This window comes from Lonchura striata, chromosome 7, assembly GCF_046129695.1.
Source record: "Lonchura striata isolate bLonStr1 chromosome 7, bLonStr1.mat, whole genome shotgun sequence".
NCBI lineage: Eukaryota > Metazoa > Chordata > Aves > Passeriformes > Estrildidae > Lonchura > Lonchura striata.
The window spans coordinates 37,195,195-37,211,229 of record NC_134609.1 but is presented as its reverse complement, the minus strand read 5'-3'; the positions used below and the strand labels follow the sequence as shown (position 1 = coordinate 37,211,229).

General features: G+C 51.6%; 2 protein-coding genes across 2 annotated transcripts; both read right to left on the bottom strand.

Annotated features, from left to right (window-relative positions):
* Window positions 1-232: 232 nt before the first annotated feature.
* On the bottom strand, window positions 233-3,090 carry LOC144246578 (C-type lectin domain family 2 member B-like). The gene is made up of 6 exons (XM_077784495.1): window positions 3,039-3,090; window positions 2,177-2,403; window positions 1,699-1,797; window positions 1,418-1,596; window positions 1,136-1,236; window positions 233-1,045 (listed from the first exon to the last, which is right to left on the bottom strand). Exons 2-6 carry the CDS (start codon window positions 2,334-2,336, stop codon window positions 931-933), a joined length of 654 nt encoding a protein of 217 aa, XP_077640621.1. The 5' UTR covers window positions 2,337-2,403; window positions 3,039-3,090; the 3' UTR covers window positions 233-930.
* An 8,777-nt stretch (window positions 3,091-11,867) lies between these two features.
* On the bottom strand, window positions 11,868-14,201 carry LOC144246634 (C-type lectin domain family 2 member B-like). Its single transcript, XM_077784802.1, has 5 exons — window positions 14,059-14,201; window positions 13,265-13,363; window positions 12,984-13,162; window positions 12,683-12,783; window positions 11,868-12,592 (listed from the first exon to the last, which is right to left on the bottom strand). The coding sequence occupies exons 1-5, from the start codon at window positions 14,099-14,101 to the stop codon at window positions 12,478-12,480; spliced, it is 537 nt and encodes a 178-aa protein (XP_077640928.1). The 5' UTR covers window positions 14,102-14,201; the 3' UTR covers window positions 11,868-12,477.
* Between the last annotated feature and the right edge of the window lie 1,834 nt (window positions 14,202-16,035).

Sequence of the window (16,035 nt, the reverse complement as noted above, 5' to 3'; positions counted from 1 at the left end):
ATGTAACACTGTGAGGGGTCCCACCCAGAGGGGAAAGCCAAGCACTCTATTATTGTTTAAAGGGGTAGCTTTTTGGGGAGAGGAGGCAGCTCTCTTCACGGGACTCCCAGAGAAGCAGCTCTCTCTCTCTCTCTTCGCGGGACTCCCAGAGAAGCAGCTCTCTCTCTCTCTCTTCGGCGGCACTCACAGCGAAGCAGCCGGCGCGCGCTGAGGCGACGGCGGCGGAGCTCAGAGGCAACCCCGGCGCAGAGGAAGACCGGCCCCACTGCCACCAGATCTTCAGAGGAAAACTGTACCCTTCTAAAGATCACCACTTCAGCTGCAACTCATCAACCATTGCAAGGGGAGCAATTGTCCCAGCAGAACTGCTACGGGCACCCCGACTCCTCAGGTTCTGGACTTTCTCACTGGTTTTGTTTGTACCGATTGCATTTGCCTTTTTAAATTGTTGTCTAGTTTTCTCCTAGTAAATAATTGTTACTCCCATTCCCACATCTTTGCCTGAGAGCCTTTTAATTTAAAGATCCTGGTAATTCAGAGGGAGGGGGGTTTGCCGTTCTCCATTGCACAGGAGGCTTTGCCCTCTTCCACAGACTCCTGTCTTGTCGAACCAAGACAATAAAATAATTTCTATGTCTATATTAAAGGTATGTATAAAAACTTTTATAAAAAGGGTGATTAGAGAGCTATGTTCCACACATATAATGAGGGAAATCCAGTCACTCCAAGCACCACCACAGCAGGATGCACTGCAGAGACTTTTCCCCTGAACACCCAGCCCAGCACTGGCCCTGGGGATGGACAGGCACTGAGGTGACCCTGAGAGTCAGGGCAAGGCACAGGGTGCAGCTGAGGAAGGACAGCCCTGTGCTGGGCTCAGAGCCGAAGCTGGCACTGCCCAGCGTGGACAAGGTCCTCTCTGCAGCCCTGTCACAGGGCAGCTTGGGCCTTGCTGCAGACATACGGCCACTCGTTTGAGCAGTCCCTGGTCCAGAATCTGTCGTCAGCCAGGTACACACATGGGGAATTGCCAAAGACAGGAACCCTGCAGGGAGGAGCAGAGACAGCGCTGGTTCCCAGGGGAACACCTTGTGCCCCTGTGCCCCCAGGCCCTGCCCGGCTCCCCGGCACTCACCTGGAGCTGTAGCTGCTGCCGTCCCCCCAGTGCAGGCGCTCGCCCCGTCTGCGCAGCCCGATCCAGTAATCGACGTTCCCGCGGAGGCGGAAGAGCAAATCCTGCCCAGGAGAGAGGAGTGGGAGCTGCCCCGGCCCCTCGGGGGGACCCGTGCCCGGGGCTCCTTCCCTGCAAGGCCCCGGCACAGGGCTGCACCCCCAGCCCTACGAGCACCCAGCCCGGCCCAGGAGCACCCCCAGGCTCCCCTCAGCCACCCCACACCGCCCGCAGCCCCTCACTCACCATGGCCTCATCCTTGACAATGGCCAGGGAGGCCCCAAGCTCCGAGCACCGTTCCTGAGCCTGCTCCCAGCTCCTGTAATCCCTTGACAAGTAGTAGCAGACTCCATTGTACCCAACCCAGCCATGGGGACAGCCCTGAACCAACTGCGGAGTCGCAGGTGTGACTGGAACCTGTGGTGCTGGAGGGGGAAGAGGAGAAGGTCTGAGGATTCCCCTCTGCAGGGAGCAGGGACCCCGCTCTGCCCCAAGGGGCTGGGCCCAGCCTGCTTCCCCTCCCTTACCTGACTGCACAGCCAAGGCCACCCCCAAAGCCAGCACCAGCACCAGGAGCAGCAGAATCAGCACCACCGTGAGCACGGGACGGGAGCTGAACCATTCACCTGGAGCAGGAAAGAGCTGCTGGCTGCCAGAACCAGACCCGGCCCTGCAATCTGCTCACCCCGTGCCCAGGGATCACAGCAGGGACCCCTCAGCCACTGTGCCCCTCACTCAGCTGGCAGCCAGAGAGCCAAGAGCCTGGGCACAGGCAGGGACACAGCTGTGGGGACAACCAGGGACACAGCTGTGGGGACAGGCTGCAGCAGGAGAACTGCACAGCCTTGGGGGCAGCTGGGGCTCTTGGTTCCAGCCACTGATGGGGCCCAGCAGAGCTCGAGGCCTATTCCAGACATCGGGAAACAGCCACACACCTGCCAGCCCTGGCCTTGGGAGGTGACACTGTCCCCTGCCTAGAGTCAATACTGGGGGGGCCTTGCTCACCAGGGAATATTCTGATGTTCCTTTTCAGTACATTGGTGATTACTGTTCCATTCTCCAGGGGCTCCTTCTGAAGCTCATCAACAGAGCAGAATTCACCCTTCTCCAGCACACAGCCCTCTTCTCTCTGCCTGGAACAAACAGCACCTTGCTCCCGAGACATCAGGAGTGCTGACAAAGCCTCTCGGAGGTCGCCTCGGGAACAGCTTTACACCCGCGGTGGTGGCACCCTGAAAGGGACACGATGCGAGGTCACTGCCGGTGCCGGCCCCGCGGGACACCGAGGCTCAGCAGGGCGGTGCCGGCTCTGGCTGCGCTGTCCCCGCTCCCCAGGGCTGCGGCAGCAGCTGCGGAGACAAGCGCAGCCTCCGGGAGCTCTGCGCTCCCCGCAGCCCCGGCCCCTGTGGCTCTGCAGCCGCTGCAGCCCAGCTCCGTGCGGGACAGGCGCTGACAGCGCCGGGCAGCTGCCGGATGCTGCCGGCCCAGGGCAGCTGCGGCTCGGAGCCCGCCTGCCCAGGGGCAGGAACCAGCAGCCCCGGGGGTTCACCATTGTCCCCCGCATGCCGTGCCCCGGCGGCTCGGAGCCCGGGGACACCGAGCGCCGGCACAGCCGCTCTGGCTCCCTGCCCGTGCCCGTGGAGCGGCTCCTGGCAGAGAGCGCAGCGCCGAGAAGCCTCGGCCCCGGAGCGGGCAGCGTGCGGCGCTTTCTGCCCCCGCTCGGCGCCGGCAGCGCTTTGGGATCTGAGGCACGTTCGGGTTCATCCCGTGCCAGTCCCGAGCCGGGCACGGACACCGCCCGCCCGAGCAGCGGCCCCTCCGCCCGCAGCGAGCCCCGAGCTGGGGCGGAACCGAGCGCGGGTCCCACCTGGGCCGAGCCGCCTCCGAGCTCCGGGCTGCGCTCCTGCCCCGCTCGTCTCCCGCCCTCCCAGCGCTATTTGCAGCCGCCGCGCCGTGGGCGGGGCTTTGGGCATCGTGACCAATCAGCGCGGGGAAAGCCGCCGGGGCCGGAGGGACTGGGGACAGAACAACCGACGGTGTCATCGTCTACCGTAAACCGTGTTAAGGAAGAAGCGGAGCCGCCTGGGAGGAAATTCCTCTGTCTCAAAACAATTAATTACTGCAGGGACTCCTGTGCTGCGGCACCGGCAGTGCCGGGCGTGCGGCGGCATCGCTCGGTGCTGGCGGCGTTTGCAGCGCCGAGGGATGGGCTGAGTCCGGCCCGGCAGCGCCAGCCCGTCGCTACCGAACTATTTCAGTTTCTTAATGAATTAAACCAAAGACATACTGCCTCTTGTCGCCGTTTCAAAGCCTTGAATCAAAGGGAGAACGAGAGCTCCATACTGATTTACATCCCTAAATGATGCATAAGGAGGGTCTCCCCCCAGTTTAACCCCGAATAAAAAGTGAATCAAAGGGATTTTTTCCCAGTTTAGCCTCCGAAAATGAGGGGAAATAGAGTCTCCTGCTCAATTTCCCTGAACAAAGACCGTTCTGGGGACTTTGGACATCTTTCTCGTATGTGAAGGTCCCTACAAATGGAGGCTCCCCCTCGATGGAACTTTTACAATGGCACATAAAGAGGTTCCTCTCAAGGGAAACCCTTTAAGACCAGGGACAGCCGTGTTTGCCCTCCATTGGAACGTGAAGTTGATGAAAATTAGTTGCTTTCCTTCAAGTCAAAAGGCACCATGAAGGTATTCTCCTTCCATTTAAACATGAAAATCATGGAAAGCAGTGATTGCCTGCCTAGTGAGGCACCCAAAACGACGAAAAAGGTGTGTTTTCCTTCAACTGAGACCCTTCAAATCATAGGTGCTTGGAGATTCTCTCCAGTTCAAACAAAATTACATAAAAGCTTTCCCTTCTTCATTTCAATCCCTTTTCTCCTCGTAACCCCTCTCTTTTTGGTGGCCGTGGGGAGGGGCTGGGGGCACTTCCCCCTCCTCACTGGTCACACCTTGGGCTGCTGCACCTTGCAGAGTGCTGAGAAGTTCCCTCCCAGCTCCCTGCCAGTGTCCCTGTTCCTGGCAAGCAGCGGGAGGGATGCTGAGAGCACCGGGCAGGAACTGGGAGCACTGTTCCTTCCCAGAGCTCCTGATATCCCTCCCAGTGCTCCTTCTTGTCCACTGCCGGTGCTCCCACTCTCCCTCCCAGCTCCCTCCTGGCATTCCCTGTGCTCCCAGTTCCCTCCCAGTGTTCCAGGATCTCTTCCAGTGCTCCCAGCGGCAAAGCACTGGGGGCACTGCGTGGTCTGCTCCTGAAGAGGCGAGACTTGAGCCGCTGGGAGGGAAATCCCCACTGGAAGGTGCCCGGAGCGGCGGTGCCCGCAGGGCTGGCCCGGGAGCGCCGGGCTGCGGAGAATTCTCTGCTGCGCCGCCGGCCTGGAGCCGCAGGGCCGGGGCAGCACGCAGGCAGCTCGGCAGCTGCTTGGGCTGCCGTGCCAAGGGCGCAAGCTGGTCTTTGCTTTTGCTTCCCAAGAAGGCAAAACTACTTCTTTCTTTCTCCTTTTTTTCTTTTCCTCCTCTCTCTTGTTATAGATGGATAACGAGATGATTGGCTCTCGCAATTAAAGGATGACTATTGTGTGAATATTAAGAGAAGCTTTATTGATGTATAGTTATGTTTTTGAGATTTAGCTGTCCTCTGTTCTCCTCATAGCTCCCTTTCCCCCCTCTGTATTGGTGCCATCAGACAGCCTGGGGTGTCTAGCACAGGGAGAAAGAAGGGCACAAGTGTCCCTGGCATGGGGCAGCTGGGAATGGAAAAGCTCGGTGCTGGGGTGGACATGGCAACACCTGGCCTCCCATCCAGCTACAAGAAAGCAATCTCCACCGATAAACGGCAAAGAAGAGCTGCCTGAGAGACTTTGGGAGGGACCAGGGCAGACTGATGCACCCCCAGGGTAATAAAAGACCGAGCATCGATCTCGAAGAGGAACCGGCCATGTGGTTTCCACGAGGGCAGTTCCCAGCACTGCAAATTTTTCCTTATGTAGTCCTTTTGTTGTATTTTTGTTAAGGTTTAATAACCCTTTTATATTCTCAAATTGAGCAGTTGTCTCTCCTTTTCTTTTCTTTTCTTTTCTTTTCTTTTCTTTTCTTTTCTTTTCTTTTCTTTTCTTTTCTTTTCTTTTCTTTTCTTTTCTTTTCTTTTCTTTTCTTTTCTTTTCTTTTCTTTTCTTTTCTTTTCTTCTCTCGCTAATCGGGGAGTTGTGTCGGGAGAGCCTGTCTATCCTCTCTGTCAAGGAGGAGGGCTCAGTCTACAGTCTGCAGTTCGACTCAGTAAGACCCAGAGCACGTAGGAAATCCCCAAAGAGAAAAGGAGGAAATAATACAAAAATGTCAAACACTAGCTTCCTCCTCCATTTTAACACTACCTGCCTTTTTGTCTCTTTCTCTGTGATTACTCATTTTCAACCTGCTCTTGTGCCATACCTTTGGGTAGTACTAAAACGGCATTACTGCAGTCACTTTTACTTTATCCTCTGTGAGAGGACACAAAGCTGGCAGAGCTTTGCTGTGCTTCTGCTCCTCCCTCCTCTCCCTGAAAAAGCCCAGTCTTACTAACAGTGCAACTAACAGCGCTCTGGTCCTGCCTCAGGCAGTTTCCTGTGTGTGACTGGGCTTGAAAATGTGACAGGAAATATCTGAAACACAGTGTTTATTTCTTTAACTTTACCTGAACTCACTGTTTCCCCATTGATTTTGATGTTGAAACCATTCAGTGTAGCTACTCTTCATACAAAATAACCTTTAGGCATGTTTACTCTTACTGCCAGTAGGAGAGAATTTTCAGTAATCGCTGCAGTCTGTAGCAGTAGTCTCAGTATTTGTGTGCTTCGGGAGTTGCGCTTTGGAATAGGAGGAAAGTTTCTGTAGCACCACTGAGAAGCTGAACGCGCCTCTGTGAAACGCACGTGTTAAATCAAAGAGGAAAACCCCAGGAACCTGCTCCTTCTTCTGCAGCCGGCGAGGAGGTGGCGACCCCGGCCGCAGCCCCCGGCTCAGCCCGGCCGGGCCGGGCAGCGCTGGCCCGGGATAAGCCCCTTGTCCCAGGATAAACCCCTTGTTCCGGGATAAGCCCCTTGTCCCGGAATAAGCCCCTTGTCCCGGGCTGAGCCCCTTGTCCCGGGATGAGCCCCCTGTCCCGGGCCGGGCCCGCATCAGCCCCGCTCGGGCCGGGCCGGGCCAGCAGCTGCCGGGCAGGAGGGCGGGGGAGGCTGCAGAGCCAAAAGCAGAGCGGGCCGGGGCTGTTGCCAAAAAATCCCTCCCGCAGCGGGCTGAGAGCACAAACCCTGCAGCGGCAGAGCGCAGAGGAGCCCTGGAGCGGGAATCTAACACGGGAAAAGGAGAAACAAACCACGGAAACCAAACCGGCCACTGTCCCAGCCGCGCCTTCCTGCCACAAGCTATCAGCAAAACAAATGGATCCAAAACGAAATGTTAAACCCTTTCCATCCTTCAATCACCCTCGTGTAAAAAATACTACAAGATACAAGCATATTAAAAAAACCCATCAAAATCAGTAAGGAAGTTAAATCCCCAATAAAAATGGGAAAATACCTTAATTTAAAAACTGAAATCCTCTGATAAACTGTGAAGAAAAAGCCCCATTTTTCCTATAACACATGAAACTATAAAAAATGAAGGTATTCAAATAATATTAAATAAAAATCTCCATACTAAAATAAACAAATATTAAAATAACTGTAATCCCATAAAAAGTTTAAACAAACAAAGAGAGAAAAATAATGCTATACTTCAGAAAAAAAAAAAAAGAACCTCTGTTTCCAGAGATGAAAATAATTTACAAACAAATAATAAAAATTTTACCTTTAATCAACTCATCTTTAAAACAATACCCATAGATCAATATAATTCATCAACAAAATTTAAAAAAGCTTATAAAAATATGAAAGACTTCATGATGGCAAAGTTCCTCAAAGAACTAGTATTCCTAGTAAAAATAAAAACCACAAAAACCTGTTTTCTTTCCTTTTATAAAGAAGTCTCTATAAATTTAATAAAAAAGACTTCTCTCCCTAAAAAAACTTAAAAAAAACATTTAAAAACTAATAACCTGACAAAAAATTTTAAATTTAGTTTCTTTACATTATCATTTAAAAAAAAAAGCTGTAAAGATACTTTTTCCTTTAGTTACTTTCTATAAAATTTTCTTTATACCCTTCAAAAGTTTTAAACCTACTTTACCTTTCTCACAATCCTATCTCACAACAAAAAATAAATACCTTAGTAATTAATCAACACTAAAACCCATCGCACTCATCAACACAGTAATTAAAACATCTCAAAATTTTAAAAATCTGAAATTAACAAACCAAAACCTCTGTTGTAGTGCTCATCCAGCCACACTTCATGTACAAATAGAATTCCCAAAAAAACCAAATGTTTCATGCTTGATGCAAAGTGTTTCTATATTTTGTGTTATTTTGTTTGCCAGAGAAGATTTGAGCTTAAAAGATGAAAATCTGCCTCTGTTGAAAACAAAGAGAAATTTTACTTCTATGGAACTCTAATTTTACCTCAGATGTCTATGATTCCTTTCTTTATGTTTCTTTCCCCCTGAATGTGAATGCAATTTTCAGCAGCAGCTGGGCTGTGTGGGAAATGCTGTTGGGTGCCCACAAGAAAAGTTCCTCATGTTAGTGGCGGAGACCATGGTGAGGTTTCAGCGTTTCCTTTGTCAGGTGGGGTCTGGAGGCCCTGAGGTGGCCTTGTCTCCTCCGAGATTTCGTGCCTAAGGAAGCAAAGGCTGATTGAATGTGCTTGATCCTCTCCTGTCTAATGGGGAGGAACAGCAAACAGCAGAGCTGGAATCGCCTTCTCTGCTCCTGATTTCTCCAGCCAACAGATCTCTTGGCTCTCCCGGGCCCAGAAGTCACTTTTCCTTTGGGATGGATGGCCTGAAGGCACCCCGGTGCTGCAGGGCAGCACTGCTTCAGAAATCCTTTTACCTTGGAAGCATCCTTCTGCCTAAGAGCTGGATTTGCAAATAGACAGATGTAGTGAGGCCAGGGAGCTAACTCAGAAATGTCTGTAGGATCCCAAAGAAAAAGAGCCCCAGAAAAGAGTGCAGTTATTTTTATCACTAAGTTCCTAGCAGAAGTTTCTGGGCTGCAGGTGAGCCATGGAATAGTTTAGCAGCATCAGAAACAGCACATCCACTCTTGGCCAGCAGTTAGGGTTAGTGTTAGCATCTAGCCCTAAAACTCTTCCCGTGGCACTGGCAGTGGTTTCTGTCAGGATGTTTTTCCCAGCAGAAACCAAGGTAACCACAGGATGTGACAATATCTGCCTATACAGTGAATCTTGCTGTAAGGTTCCCATTTAACCTCCTGCTAACCAGGTGCAGCTGCCTTCCTGCCTGTGGCTGCCCTCTCGCAGCTGGGTCTCAAAGGCTTTGTTACACCACAGGGGTTCAGATGTTCATAGAATCTCTAGCACTGCTGTAGAAAACTGAATCTATGCCTTGTAAAAGTGAACCTTAGGTCAGCACTGGCAGCTGTACATCAGAAGGTGATTTTCTGTCTGACTGAACCAAAACTTCTTTAGAAAGCAGGAGACCTTACATGGATCAGAATTATTTATTAGAAATTACAGTTGTTTTCCACTTCAATTTCCATGCCAAACACAGGCACCTTTCCCCCTTTCAGTCTGAGAAGGAATCTGGATGAAAACTGTGTTTCAGAGTCACTGTCACCCCTGCAGAGAGGCCTGGAGCTTTCCTTTCCCCATCCCAGGGGACTGTGAGCTGCCCTCCCCAGCAGCAGAGGCCACACGTGCCCTCCTCAGCTCAAAGTCAAAGGTGCCCCTTGACAGAGCACGAGCTTCTAAGGCACTGGGGTAAGGAGTTGTTAGTTCCTAGCCCAGCATGCCATGGTGATGTGAGGGGTGAAAAATGCCACGTGTGCTGTGCACCAGCAGTGATGCTCAATCCATCTTTCCAGTGCTCTCCTTGGAGCTGGTCAGGCTCCTGGGGAAGACAGGCCAGCCAAAGGTGCTCAGTCTGGCCCTTGCAGGGTGAGGGGCAAGAAGCCAGAATCCAGCGTGGTCTCTTTGCCCTCTCCTGCAGCAGGATTTCTGAGAGGGACAGGACACGATTTATATTTGGAGTGAAGGCTGAGCTGCCCCAGCCTCGGCCTCAGCCACGGCCTCAGTGAGGCCTTTGAAGCTGTGGCGCAGTCAGAAATTGGTCTGTGCACAGTGAGCAATTATGTTAAGGGGTAAGCAGAGAGCAATGGGCTTTCTGGCTGTGAGTTAGTATAGGCCTGCAGTGTGAAACTTTAACCACCTTAAGACAAAGACAAACAATGTTTGCTTGCCAATGACAGTGTGCTCACAATTGTAAACTATATTGAAGTGTATATAAACGGCCATTCTATAAACAATAAACAGAGAACGTTTGATTAACCACATTGGTTTGGACCTATGTCTGTCCTGCCTAGATTGACGATCAATACGAGGTCTCTTGCATTATCTGGCACCATGAACAAGGGACTCGGAAAACCCCGATGTGTTCCCAAATCACCTTCATGGCAGCGGGGGACTGTCTCCAAATCATGTGAAATTTGGGACGGGGGACACAGATGGCTCTGGATACACGGCTCCGTGCATCCCACTGCTGTCCCTCCTCAGACAGACCTAAAAAACAGACCTAAATATATATTTATATATATATATGTACATATACACCTGTGTTTGTGTATGTGTCACTACCCAGTTCTGCTGGCTGGAGCAGCTCCTGGCTCTCTGTGTACACTCTGCTCTCATAAGGAGAAGAATTTGCCTCTATGTATAAGTTTCCCAAAAGGTTGATGTAAAGTTGTGTGCAGTGACTTCCATCAAATTTAATAGTGTGAAGTTCCCATTAAATCCCCATAAACAGGGGTATCTGCAGTCACTGTGATCCACTGCTGTTCTAGCCCACGCTCCCCAAAAACTGCTGCCAGCAGAACGGGGTGCTAGGCCAAGTGCTAAACCTCTCTGGGACTGTGGTGCTTCCTCGGCCAGGCAGTTCCCTGTGCCAGCAGCGGTGGGTAACCACTGTAAGACTCAATTACCCTCTCAAATAATGACACACACGAGGCTGTGCTGTGCCCGTTGCCTTCAGTGCTCAGCCCTCAGTGGGGAGGTCCCTTTCAGGTGCTGCTCAGCACTGAATGGGCTGTGCCAAGCGCAGAGCGAGAGCGGCTCACGCCAACAGAATGAAAGGCTGGGGAAAGAACCCAGAGAACAGCCTGCAGCATCCAGACTGGGTCAGAGACAATCAGAGAAGTTCAAAGATGTCCCAGCAGTGGAGTCGAACTTCCACCAGCTTGAAGATGAACTCACACTTTAGGTGGGGAGATTGAACTGTATCATTTATTAATGGAAGTGTCCTGTTTTGGAAGATGAGAATTACAAGCATCTGTTGTGGGGAAGTACACAGGGAACTGTAAGAGGCATTGGAGAGGTTTCCTTAAGGACCAACAAGTAAAGTAGAACAAGAAATAGAGGGCAAAACCAGGTTGGCCCCTGTATTCCCCACTGAGAAGGTTCCATAGCCCTGCTGTGGGCAGCAATCCCATAGGCATGGTAAGGTGGGGGCAAGAAACCACAGCAGAGCTCTGACATTCCTCAGCTGCCTCTAAATACAACAGGGACTAGAAGGCAAGGCTGAGTTGGCCTCTGGACTCACCACTGAGATCCACCTGCCATGGGCAGCACCCTATAGGCATGGCAGATGGGGTAAAAAAGCCATACCAGAACTCAGTGGTGCCATTTGGTCCATTCCAAATAAGTGTGTCTAAAGAAACCCTGAGATGTTTTCCTTCTGTTCACACTGTCCTTGCCCATACCAACAGATGTTAGTGTGATTCATTAAAAATCAGAATTGAAAACAATAGGTAATTTTTCAAGCCACATGATTCATAGGAAAGGAGAAGTGTGACTTGTTATAGATGACTCATGTGATGGGTGGCTCTCACAATGAAGAGATAGATATTATGTATATATTAGGAGAATTTTTGTAAATGTATAGAGCTGTTACTGTAATATGAGCTCCCCCAGCCCCCTTTCCCCTGCCCCTGTAGCAGCCTCAGCAGCCAGGGCATTTGGGGAGGGCCGGCTTCTTACCAGGAGGGGCGACAGGACAGCACCTGAGCTGCAGTCGAGATGTAAGGAAGTGATCTGCACCAGTGCACGGCAGAGAAGGGGTTCACTGACACAACTCTGGGAGGGGCTGAGGGTATAAAAGGCAGAGCACCCATTTTGTAAATGTGCACGTGGCTGATAGCCCCAGAGAGCCCAGTGTTGTAATTATTCCTTAGTATCGTATTTTTTTGTTATGATTTCATGAGCATTTGAAATTTTTAAAGTGAGGGTCCTTTCTCACATCTTCCAAGGACCATCCTAAAGTCTCAACTTCAGGCCAGTGATGATTTCCAGGAATCCAGGGAAATTTGCATTCCCCAGTCGAGTTTGTTCTATTATGTTATAATTATGGCTTTCACATTTATGTACTAACTTTGGTTTTTCAAGTTATTATTGACCACAAGAATTCCGATATACTACACATTGTAATTACTGCTTTTGATATAGTATAACCTGTCACTGTATGTATGCACCATATAGCTTCTATAACTAGAGATGTAATAGATACTGTCTTAGAGCGTGAAATAATAGAGACTGTGAAATGCTGAAATGATTGTTTAATGTAACTAACTCAGAAAATGATGTAAAATAATTGATTTCCCATATTTGGGGACTTTCTTATCTGAAAGACACGATAATGGAATCAGAAACAAGAGTGGTGAACAAAAAGAAGAATTATTGACCCTCATCAGGGAGTGAAAATACAAGATAGAACCACAAGAAAACATAAATTATATTGGTTTAATTAGACAAGATAGCATGAAGACAAGTCAAAAGTTAAAACCAAACGAAAGAACATGTTAATGTAAAGTCATAATATATAAACATTTAAAATATTTATAAAATAATTTCTATGTCTGTATTAAAGGTATGTATAAAAACTTTTATCAAAAGGGTGAATAGAGAGCTGTGTTCCTAACATATAATGAGGGCAATCCAGTCACTCCAGGCAGCACCACTGGCAGGATGCACTGCAGAGACTTTTCCCCTGAACACCCACCCCTGTGTTTGCACTGGGGATGGACAGGCACTGAGGTGACCCTGAGAGTCAGTGCAAGGCACAGGGTGCAGCTGAGGAAGGACAGCCCTGTGCTGGGCTCAGAGCTGAAGCTGGCACTGCCCAGCGTGGATAAGGTCCTTTCTGCAGCCCTGTCACAGGGCAGCTTGGGCCTTGCTGCAGACATACGGCCGCTCATTTGAGCACATCTCACTGCGGAATTTATCGTCAGCCAGGTACACACACGGGGAATTGCCAAGGACAGGAACCCTGCAGGGAGGAGCAGAGACAGCGCTGGTTCCCAGGGGAACACCTTGTGCCCCTGTGCCCCCAGGCCCTGCCCGGCTCCCCGGCACTCACCTGGAGCTGTAGCTGCTGCCGTCCCCCCAGTGCAGGCGCTCGCCCCGTCTGCGCAGCCCGATCCAGTAATCGACGTTCCCGCGGAGGCGGAAGAGCAAATCCTGCCCAGGAGAGAGGAGTGGGAGCTGCCCTGGCCCCTCGGGGGGACCCGTGCCCGGGGCTGCCCCCGCACGCCGGGGCTCCTTCCCTGCAAGGCCCCGGCACAGGGCTGCACCCCCAGCCCTACGAGCACCCAGCCCGGCCCAGGAGCACCCCCAGGCTCCCCTCAGCCACCCCACACCGCCTGCAGCCCCTCACTCACCATGGCCTCATCCTGGAGAATGGCCAGGGAGGCCCCGAGCTCCGAGCACCGTTCCTGAGCCTGATCCCAGCTCCTGTAATCCCTTGACAAGTAGTAGCAGACCCCATTGTATCCAACCCAGCCATGGGGACAGCTCAGAACCATCTGCGGAGTCGCAGGTGTGACTGGAACCTGTGGTGCTGGAGGGGGAAGAGGAGAAGGTCTGAGGATTCCCCTCTGCAGGGAGCAGGGACCCCGCTCTGCCCCGAGGGGCTGGGCCCAGCCTGCTGCCCCTCCCTTACCTGACTGCACAGCCAAGGCCACCCCCAAAGCCAGCACCAGCACCAGGAGCAGCAGAATCAGCACCGCCGTGAGCACGGGACGGGAGCTGAACCATTCACCTGGAGCAGGAAAGAGCTGCTGGCTGCCAGAACCAGACCCGGCCCTGCAATCTGCTCACCCCGTGCCCAGGGAGCACAGCAGGGACCCCTCAGCCACTGTGCCCCTCACTCAGCTGGCAGCCAGAGAGCCAAGAGCCTGGGCACAGCCAGGGACACAGCTGTGGGGACAGGCAGGGACACAGCTGTGGGGACAGGCTGCAGCAGGAGAACTGCACAGCCTTGGGGGCAGCTGGGGCTCTTGGTTCCAGCCACTGACGAGGCCCAGCATATCAAGAACCCAAGGCGGCTCCGCCCCGGAGGACGCGGATACGGCGCTTTTCCGCCCACTCCGTGCCTGCTGCTCTTTGCAATCCATCCATAAGAGCCCAGATCCACACACTGCCCGCCCGAGCCGGGCACGGACACCTCCCGCCCGAGCAGCGGCCCCAGCCCGGAGCCGCACGGCCGGGAACTGTCCCGGGCACGGAGCAGCCGCCTCCGCCCGAGCGAGAGCAACCGGGACGAGCCATCGCTGCTGCGGCCCCGGCTCGTCCCCAGCGATCCGGGCAAGGAGGAGAGCGCGGGCAGCCGCTCCCTCCGCGATCCCAGCGCAGGGGGACCCGGCGGAACCCGGCACAAGGAACTCGCCAGAACCCCCCTGGCCCTCAGCACGGCCCCTCCGCCCGCAGCGAGCCCCGAGCTGGGGCAGAACCGACCGCGGGTCCCGCCGGGGCTGGAGCCGCCTCCGAGCTTCGCCATCGCCTCGCCGGGCTCCGGGGCCGCCGCCGCTCCGGTCCCTCACGACCTCGCCCCCCGCCGCCGCTCCGCTCCCGGCCGAAAGGACCGACACATGTGTTGACTAACCCCACGGACAGTGGAATTCCCATGTAGGGTGGAGCCGGTGTCGGTGTGGGAGGGTTTTGGCCGTTCTCACCAGTCAAAAGTGGGAAAGCAGCGAGGGGCGGCCCTTGGCCCGCGGAGGGAGGAGCCGGGGGGAGCCGAGCCCAGCCCCGGCTGCTGGAGATGGGCGGGCCGCGTACCGCGAAGGGTTAACTATTGGCGGTTCACACTTGTACGCCCTTCTATGAAACACGCATGTTTCAGACGAACAAAACTCGGGAACTCGTGTTTTTTATCTTGCGGTTAACAAGCACGGAGCGCGGACAGCTCAGAGCAGAGGCGGCCCCACGGCCCGTGCACCGTGACCCTGCAGCTCGAACTGAACCGGCAGAACCCAAAATCCAGCCCTGCAGCCGCTGCTGGCACAAACCAACCAAACAAAACACCCCAACATGTAAAAGAACAACGTGAAATCATCAAAGTCACTTGTGGGAACTCAAAATGTCTCTCAGACATTTTTAGAGGTTCCAGGCCTTGGTCAGAAGCATTCTAGACCCTGGCAGGCAGCTGGAAACAGCTGTGATTTTGAGTTTGAGCCATGGAATGAGTTACCAACTTTGGAGGTGGAACAAGCAGTCACAAAAGGTTAGATAGTATAGTATAAGTAATTACAAAGTAGAGGGGAAATTTTTTTAGTATTGTACAGGGGGGTTTTAACACATGTACAGGGGGTTTTCACTTTGTACATGGGGGTCAGAAGTTCTAAGATGGAGGAAAGTGGGCTGATCCTATTCTTCCTCCTTCTTTTTCCTTACCTTCATGTTCTTGGTGATGTTGGCACTCACAGATTGGTTTAGAGTAGAAAAACACTTGGCAGCGTAGGTAGTAGGTATTGGGGAATAATTGTAAACATGTTATACATAATATATCTTATAAAAGACAGCAGCAGCCCTGGGCAGATGGGAGAGACAAAGAAGACAGCAGATAGAGAGGATGTCAGTGTGTGTGTGTGCCTCTACCCAGGCCGCTGATCAAATAGCCGCAGTCCAAGAACATAATCTGTTAGATAACTAAAAATAAACTGCCTTGAGATCGAACAGCTAAAGCCTGCGGAGCTTTTCTTTGGAAGCACAGGTTGGAGGAAGAATTTCACCACCATATGAGACCCCAGAGCAAGGCCGGGGTTCTCACAGTCACTAAAGAAGAAATAAAGTCCCAAACAACAGCAATAAAGAAATGCCTAAATCTTAAAGCTAAAATCCTCTTAGAAAACTATGGAACAAAGACTTTTGTCCCAATAACTCTTAAAAGTATAGATGGCTAAAGAGTTCAAATTAATATCAAACAAATGCCTCCAAACCAAAGTAAAGAAATATTAAAGTAACTACAAAAAGTTTAAACAAAAAAAGAGAGAAGACTAATAAAATACTGTGCCCCCAAGAAAACAAAAATATCTGTTCCCAGAGATGAAAATAATTTCAAAAACAGATAATAAAAACCTTTACCTTTAAACAACTCATCTTTAAAACAATACCCCATAAGTTAACATAGCCCATAAACAAGCTGTAAAAAAAGCTTGTAAAACACAAGAGAGACATCACAATTACAAGTTTCCCCAAGCAGCAACTTGTGGTAAAAAAATTAAGAACCATAAAAAACGTGGGTTTTTTTCCTTGTGGAGAAGTCTCCATAACATTAAGGAGAGAGACTTCTCTCCCTCCGTAATCTGAAAGAAACTATTTGAAAAGTAGTAAGCTAACTAATATTTTAAGATTTCTTCCTTTACATTACCAGTAAAAAAAAAAAAGTGCCCTAAATGTTTTCTTCTAATTCTTATTACTCTTAATTACTGT